Genomic DNA, 9,501 nt, shown 5'->3' on the forward strand with positions numbered 1-9,501 from the left:
CAGATTGTTCAAGTATAAAGAGATTACATATAATTGTTACATTGAATTCGCTGACTTCGAATTTGAGTAAAATATGTAAAAGATATGCTTTTATCGTCGGAAATAACGGATTTTAAGATCCAGTGTGTTTTTATATCTTTGTTTTAACTTAAAAAGAGCCAAGGAAAAGCAGGAGAAGATAGGTACTTAAACTTCAAGGTGTCATCATTTCCTAAAATTTAAAAATTTTTGTGATGTTTGAAGCATAATTTCATCTTTACTAATCAAAATGCTTTTTGATTCTTTCATTTTCGATAAGCAAAACAGCCGTCATCGAATCAGTTTTTTAAATCTATTTATTATATCTATATTATTATATAATTCCTGCAATTTTCGCTATTTTATATTGAAAAATTCGAACTATTCTTAAACCATGAATAAATAAGGTAGCGAAAACCTTGTGTTAAAAAGACTAAAGCTGTCCTTGAAAAAAATTCTCAAACACGCCGTTCTTTTTGGTCCGGATTCATAGAAAATTCAGGAATATCAGTCTGTTCTTGAAGAATCTAGTTAGCAATGATAATCGAGAATTCAAAATTCTGCTTTGAATATATTCTCAAAGTTCTAAGTATCTACATAGAGAAAATGATACTTATGATCAGAATGATCGCAATGATCAATCGGTTATTATGAGACATGCCTCGAGACAAGATTCATCGTGTAGAGAGCTCTTTAAGCAACGATTTTAAAACTGATTTTACAAACGAGCTATAATTCTCGCAGTGTATAGTTAACTTTTATCACAGCCTCAAAAGAATACATTTATCGAAATGGGATGATCTTTCTAGCAATGGGAATTAAATTTTCATATTTAATGCGAGATGTTTTTAACGTGGGGTTACTTGTGCTAAGTAAGATCGTTGATCTTGTCACTATTGAATTATATATCTTTTATGTTGGTATCAAAGATTATTTTACGAAATTTCCAGTGCTTTTAAAAGGCATGTTAAATATATGTTACAATGAAACACCGAAATCTGGAGAATGTCGACTTTCACCGGTGAATGTTGACATTCATCATGCACTAATGGTGATTGTTGAACATCTTGGAGATTTATATTTTCTTCTTCGTAATTCAGTCGCTATGAAACGCCAGAAGGGTGACGTAACTTTTTCGCCTCTCTTTCTGACCCCTAAACCAAACCTAACCCGCAATTAATGCATTTAACTTTTCAAGAAAAAGATCACGATTTACTTTAGTATCCATTTAGTATAAATTGGGGTATCGGAAAAAAAATTAAGAAAACGTTGCTCGCGTTATCGAAGCTTGCATAAGAGTGACAAAGCTGATTGACTCCGAGCAGAACAAAGGATTTGGCGGGAAAGTTTTTTGACTCTCCTGTTTTGGACCTCCACCAGAGCATATCTGTGATTGTCGACACACACCGGAGAGGGTCCGAATGTAAAACAATGTAATGAAATATTCGATCTTTCACCGACGTATTTGGTATCTGTTGACATTCACCGGTGAAAGTCAACATTCTCCAATTTCGGTCATTCACGGTAACATATATACTTATTGTGCACGTATGACTAAAAATTGTTTCTAAATTTTAACTATTATTTTCTTATCATTATACAAAAAGCAATCCAGTTTTCCTCGACCTACCTTATATTTCTAATTGCGATACAAACATACAAAGTGTTTAATTTGTTCTATGAAATTAAATTTATCTAGAGTGATTCAGTATGAAGTCAATATACGTTATGTGGTAATGATAATAGATTGATAATATTACCGTTACATTTTAATGTTATTTAGCAATATAATGGTAACAATCGAAGTGTCAACATATGTGACATAATTAACACTAGATTTACAGGATCCGTCAATTTGACGGGTGAGTTACTCCAATAATGTAATATTAATAGATTTAATCAACTTATATTAAATTTGTTAATATCGTAATTGTTTTTAAATTAAACTCATGGTCTTATTTTTTAAGAAAATACGTCATTTTCTTTATCTGTAAATCTGACCGGCGTCCATAAAGATAAGTATTCAAAAACGTCTGTAAACCTAGTGTTAAGAAACTCAAACCCGAAAAAAATGAAAGTAAAGAAAGAATACACATCTGTGCTAAGTCATAAACTTTTATAGACATCATTTCCCTTAATTAGCAATGTTAATTTCAATTACCTTACCTTTATATAATACCCTTTTTGACAATTTTTATCATGACTCAGTCTGTTTATCATAAGTCTTTCTGAATAATATGACGCGACTTTTTATTAAATAAAATAACTAATAATGAATTTTCGCTTCATTTGAACTTATTTTGTCAAAATTGGGAAGGATAAATTAAATGAAATTGTTTGTTAAGATCCTTAAAAAATTAGTAAATTTAGCGTATATAGGAATGTGGAAAATAATTTTTGAATTATCTACATATCGCGTAATTGGTTTTACAAAATCTTTACGAAAAATCATATATTGAACTCATTTAGTTACTGGTAGAGTGCTCAATTAAAATTTGATTAAGGATTATATTAGTTTGGAAAAAAAGAAATCCATTATTTTTTTGATAGATGACTGTAGTGATCGATATCTCGTAAAGTATCGATCAAACAATTTCAGATTTATGCTCGTTGTCAAGGTGATATTTCGCACTCAAAAAATTCTTTTGCTGCTTTTTGTTTGGTCCCTTCAGTTGTGAGTTACAGAGTGTTAAAAATGGAAGTCAACAAAGAGAAAATTCGGTACATTTTACAGTTTTTTTTTATAAAGGCGAAAATGTAAGCTAGGCGGTTGAAATTGAGAACGTTGTTTATGGTCTCGATACTGTTACAGCTAATTACGTGCAATTTTGGTTTCGTCAATTCCGTTCAGGTATTTTTGATATTAAAGGTCCTCGCACCGGAAGACCCATCGTCGAAAATGTCGATAAAATCACAGAAATAATCGAAGTTGACCGGTATGTTAGTAGTCGTAAGCATCGCTCAGGAGATCGACCATAAAACATTTTTAAACCATTTGCACGAAGCTGGATTCAAAAAGAAGCTCGATGTTTGGGTGCCACATCAATTAACTCCAAAAAGTATGATGGACGAATTTCTATCTGCGAAGCCTTGGCCAAACGGAATGAAATCGACCTATTTCTTAAACGGATGGTGACTGGGGATGAGAAATGGGTCACATACGATAATATTGTGCGAAAACGATGTCAAAGCGGGGTGAAGCAGCTCAAACGGTGGTCAAACCAGTACTAACGGTCAGGAAGGTTCTGCTGTGCATTTGGTGGGACTGGAAAGGAACCATTTATTATGAGTTTCTTCCATATGGCCAAACACTAAATTCAGACATCTATTGTCAACAACTGGACCGTCTGAAGCGAGCAATTGACCAGAAACGGCCAGAATTGGCCAACAGAAGAGGTGTCGTGTTCCATCAGGACAACGCTAGGCCACACACTTCTATAGTGACTCGTCAGAAACTCCGGGAGCTTGGTTGGGAAGTTTTAACTCTTTGCACTCGACGATTGTTTCGTTACAGAAAAATAGTAATTCGAAAATTTTCTACCATAAAGTTAACGATACTTTTAAAACGGTAAACAAGAAATCCTATGAAAATTAAGACATGGAATTATTTTATCTCGACGTTCCACGCATCGGTGGATAATTTTAAATTTGATATATCAATTAATATCCATCTTTAGAATTTGATTAAATGCCGTCTGAGAGTCGCCTCTCGAGTGCAAAGGGTTAATGCATCCACTACATAGTCCGGACCTGGTACCAAGCGATTACCATGTTTTTCTTGCATTGAAAAACTACCTGAGTGATAAGAAATTGGCATCAAGAGAAGATTGTGAAAATCGATTATTAGAGTTCAATATGGACCAAGGCTTCAATGAGAGAAGCATTATGAAGCTACCTTTAAAATGGCAACAAATTATAGAACAAAACGATGCATATTTGACCTAAATCGGACAATTCGAAACATGTTAAATAAAGTCTTGAAGTTCACGGAAAAATAATGGATTTCTTTTTCCCAAACCTAATATATATATACATGTAATGGGTTGTCCGGAAAGTTCGTGCCGATTTTCGGTAGGAAGCGTGAGAGACCTGCCTAAATATATCACAATTATTGAAAACAAATGACACGTGTACATATTCTAAAAGAGATAACTTCAGCTATATTTGGAAAAAAGTTTGGTTACGATTCGTTAATTTTTATGTTTTGTACGCCTTAGAATATGGTGATAAATAAAGTGCATTATAGGCATTTAATGCTTTTCTTTTTCCGAATGGGCAAAAATGCCACACAAGCGGCAAATAAGATATGCGCTGTTTATGGCGAGGATGCTGTAGCCGAAAGAACTGTGCGGAAGTGGTTTGCTCGGTTTAAAGCTGGAAATTTCGACCATGAAGATGAAGAAGGTCCAGGTAGGCCGTCCACCACAGACGAAGATATGATTAGAACAGAAATCGAGAATAGCCCATGCTCAACATTACGTCAATTAGCAGGAATGCTAAATAAATCAAAATTAACTATCCACGATCATACTGTGAAGCTTGGCTATGTAAACCGTCTTGATGTATGGGTTCCGCACGATTTAACGAAGAAAAATCTGTTGGACCGCGTCTCCATTTGCGACTTGCTTTACAAGCGCAAACGAGGAGACGCCATTTCTGAAGCAATTAGTGACGGGGGATGAAAAATGGATAATTTATAAAAATGTTCAGCGTAAAAGGTCCTGGAGAAAGCGTGATGAACCACCTTTAGTCACCCCAAAAGCCGGTCTTTATTCGAAGAAGGTAATGCTCTGTATCTGGTGGGACTGGAAAGGAATCCTATATTATGAGCTTTTACCAAATAATGAAACAATAGATTCGGCAAAGTATTGCTCTCAATTAGATAAATTGGAGACATCAATTGAATAAAACTGTCCAGAAATTGCGAATCAGAAGGGCGTCGTGTTTCATCAGGACAATGCGCGACCTCATGTGTCTTTGAGAACTCGGCAAAAATTGTTGGAGTTTGGTTGGGATGTTTTACCCCATCCACCGTATTCGCCAGACCTTGCGCCTTCGGATTTCCACCGTTTCCGATCATTACAAAATTCCCTTAATGGAAAAAATTTCAACTCTTTGGTCGAGATAAAAACCCATTTGGACAATTTTTTTGCCGAAAAACCTGAGAGGTTCTGGAAGGACGGAATTCTCAAGCTACATGAAAGATGAAGAAAGGTTGTGGAACAGAATGGTACCTATATAACTTAATAAATGTATACCGATATTTAAATGAGCTGCGTTTTAATTTTCCTAAAAATCGGCACGAACTTTCCGGACAACCCAGTGTCATAGTATATAATTATTTCTGTGATTTGGGAGAAAATAAGTGACGAAGCTTTCCTGAAGATAAGATTTAATCTTAATTAAAATTTGCTATAACCGTTAATCCTTTCACGAGTAAGCGTTTTAAGTCAGCCTTAAGTGAATTTGCTGCTTAACCCACTAGCGCCACCACGATCAATTTCTCCACTAAATACAATGTAAATGTCGTATATATCGTTGAATGATTTTTTAATTTATAATGTGTAGTATACTTCTTACTACGTGTGCCGTATTATTTGCACGATATTGTTGACACAGATTTTTCGTGAAAGGGTTAATGTTATTAAATATTTACCTTCTGACTAGAGAAGGTCGTGTAGGAGCATCAGCGTGGGTTGTAAGTTTGGAATTCACAGTTTCAGTCTCCATCGTTTTATCGTCATTGACTTGTATTATTTCGACCTTGTTATTTTTTGTTGGAAGCTCTGTATGTTTCTCCTCTTGCTCTTTAATCTTTTCTTCATCGGAAATTTGTCCACCTTCGATTGAATCCTTCGTCTGAAGATCCTCGGTTCGTTTGCTATTCTCCAACCAGGTATTTTCCTACGGTAAGGGGTACATCTATGAATCGGAAAATTATTCTTTAACGGAGCTAGAAGTACTATCACGCTTATAATATTATTTTGTTACATTTTTTTCTGTTTTCCTATCTTCATCTTATTTTACAAATTCTTTTTTGTTATTCTTATTATTCTTATATTATTATATAATAATTATTCTTATTATTCTAACATGTAAGATATAGACAAATCGAAGATTATACTGATATTAAACATAGATTATATCAGATTATATCATATCAAAAAATCAAGAGTAACTGAAAGAGTAACGTTAAAAAATAATGCAAGGATATATACAGGATATGCACATAGTACACGTAATATCTGTATTACAATATATACATTTAGTACATTTATTGATCATGGTGGCGTTAGTATGTTCAATGAAAAATCGTATTCGGGCTGGTATAGAAATGAAGCAGTGTATTGAACCTTTTTGCTTTTCAATTAATTTATTTTTAATACATTAATTTTTCAGTTAATTCTTCCAACTAATATAATATCATATATTGCATTCGAATACCTTATTGATCCAATAAGGATAATAAAGCAACGTATACCTGTAGTAAATGTACTGCAAATATTGTATTCATCGTTGAATTATTCTCCAATTATTTTATTGACATAATCTTGAGATTTTCTATTTACTATATACGTATATTACGTTGTTCTGACCGATTCAATGGAAATATTTTACTTCAAAACATCAAATATAAACTTTGAATATTTTCTTATACGAGTGTATATTAAAACTAGTAATGTTTTTTAAAAACAAGTAAACGAGTAATGTTTTTTGTTTTACTTTGACAAAATGTTACATATCATTCGTAAAATGTACACATCAACTTCATTCGTTGCAAATATTTTAACTGTGTACAAGATACAAGTAAAGATATTATTTACAAAGATTATAAGCTTTCAAGAGAACCATATAATGGTTTTGACGATAATTTTGCGTGAGTAGTTTCGTTACATGTAAGCATGGGAAAAATCTAGAAGTTGATTTTGCTTTTTTACGTAAAATGTCCAATTTCTTATGGTTAAATTCGACAGAAGTACGAATTTCGAGTACAAAAGAATAAAAATACCGTATAATACAGTACAAAGCTCAGAATTTAAAGAGGATGTTGTAAGACCCATTGCTCGATCTCGTTTATTTATAAAACGTGGAATGATTTGATCTAAGCGAAATTAATTACCTTGACTGAACAAATTGCGCTATTGTACGTGATTTAACACTAGGTTTACGGGTTTTTTTCGCATACCTATTTCTACGGACACCCATCAGATTTAGGGTAAAGAAAACCACATATTTTCTTTAAAAAACAACCGATGGGTTTAATTTGAAAACAATCGCAATATTAACAGACTTAATATAAGTTAATTAAATCTGTTAATATCGTATAAATGAAGCAACTCTGGCGGGTCCCGTAAATCTAGTGTTAAATTGTATCCACTGCTTAATTTTTCTTATGTTTTACAACTCGAGTAATGCATGGTGAGATATGGTGATCGATGTTTGAATGACAATTCTAGAGTTCTGCTGTTTGGAGGTATAGCGTGGATTTTTAACGACCACACGCATCGCAGAGATCTCTACAGTTTCCACCGCTCATTTTTTTGAAGTAGCACGGACTGAAATTCGCTATTCGAAATGAAAAACGTCCGAAAATTATTTATGTGATCAATTATACCTTACGGTAACAGTTTCGTTCAACAATTTCACATATTGCTTATACAAAACTCGAAATTAAAAGTTTATAATAATTATTTTTTAATGGTTATTCAAAAAGTATAGGTAATAGAGTCAGAAAATTAAGGACAGTAAAGATGACGGATAAATAACGTAAGCTAAGTGTTCTAATAAAATAGTTTTATGGCTGGTAGAGGCACCTTCGGAAATCAGAGTTAGAAAATTAAGGACAGTAAAGATGACGGATAAATAACGTAAGCTAAGTGTTCTAATAAAATAATTTTATGGCTGGTAGAGGCACCTTCGGAAATCAGAGTCAGAAAATTAAGGACAGTAAAGATGACGGATAAATAACGTAAGCTAAGTGTTCTAATAAAATAATTTTATGGCTGGTAGAGGCACCTTCAGAAATCCCGAAAATAAAGAGCCGTAATAATAGGCAATAAAAGACTTCTAAAATTAGTGCATGTTATTATAATTATATTGTACTTTATAGAAATAAAAAGTTCTATAGAGAAAGAAGCGTTCCTCAGGTCAAAATGGTAGATCTACCCGATCGGTCGGCTAAGTGTTAATATCCAGGGAGAATTTGAATTAGTGAAATTCTGGTGGAGGTGGTGGAATGTGTAGACTTCTATCGACTAAGAAACTCTATGCAAGATGAATCTTCGAACATCGAATTAGCATGACAAATTATTAATAATTGATCGAGTCCTGCTAACCCCTTCCCGTACTTTAACGAGTCTGACTCGTGATGAAGATTTTAGTCCAAACATGATTATCACGAGCCAAGCTCGCAAAATGATTTTTTGCCAGTCACGATCTTTAAGATATTTATAATTATATATTTATAAGATCTATAAAAGTAAAAGGATTAGAGTTTCAGGATTAGATTTTCCATATCCTTATATGATATCGAAAGACAAACCCAATAACTTATAAACCATACTATTCTGACCATGCGATCTTAAGAAATTTAAGGTATCGATGTTTTTTTTAAATGACATCCTATAGTTTCTTTTCCATATCCTTTCATGGTATCAAAAAACAAACTCAACGCGACCTATAAATCATACTGTTCTAATCAGAAATTTTAAATATCGATGTTTTTATAAACGACACCCTATAGTAAAAGGATTAAAGTTCACTTCCTCAACAGCAATATCCTGTAAAACTAACTATATCACAGGTATCACAGATATTTACATTTCGGCTCGTATTGCGACTGTTCTCGAGCATAAGTCTGGTCTGGTCTGTTTTGACGCTTACTACTTGGGCCCAAGTTTCGTCGAGCTAAATGGTACGGGAAGGGGTTAACACGTTCCATGTCAGACCGTTTTTTTGAAGACTTTTCGTTCAGGCCGCGTGGAATGTATGCGTCCCACGCTTTACAACTATATTATTTTGTTTCTGGCGTATGCCTTACAATAATTAACCCTTGCACTCGGCGATTTTTTAGCTACAGAAGAGTAGAAATTTACTGATTTTCTAGTATAAAACTGACATTATTTTTTTGAGAGGTAAATAAAGAATCGTATGATAATTAACACGTAGAATTATTTGATTTTGATATTTCGCATATTGTTATATTATCTTAAATTTGATATATTAATTAATATGAGTCTTTAAAATTTTATGGTGACCGATAGTCGCCATTCGAGTGCAAAGGGTTAAAATAGTGCAAAAATTATAATTATCAAGGAAAGATTGTATAGTTTAACACGCATAACACGACAAATCAATAAATTTATTTTTCTAGGAATTAGTTTAACAAATACCGGGCTGAACATTATTATGCCAAGCGAGTTGTATCCTCACATATAATTTTTTTCATCATGCCTATATCAGTTTAACCCTTTTAGTGCCGCG

At 33.3% G+C, this 9,501-nt stretch overlaps 1 protein-coding gene across 1 annotated transcript; it reads left to right on the forward strand.

Moving 5' to 3' along the window:
• The first annotated feature begins 4,238 nt into the window (after positions 1-4,238).
• On the forward strand, positions 4,239-4,700 carry LOC143221352 (histone-lysine N-methyltransferase SETMAR-like). Its single transcript, XM_076446823.1, has one exon. The coding sequence runs from the start codon at positions 4,239-4,241 to the stop codon at positions 4,698-4,700; it is 462 nt and encodes a 153-aa protein (XP_076302938.1).
• Positions 4,701-9,501: the final 4,801 nt, after the last annotated feature.

The sequence above is a fragment of the Lasioglossum baleicum genome, unplaced genomic scaffold, assembly GCF_051020765.1.
Source record: "Lasioglossum baleicum unplaced genomic scaffold, iyLasBale1 scaffold2292, whole genome shotgun sequence".
Taxonomy (NCBI): Eukaryota; Metazoa; Arthropoda; class Insecta; order Hymenoptera; family Halictidae; genus Lasioglossum; species Lasioglossum baleicum.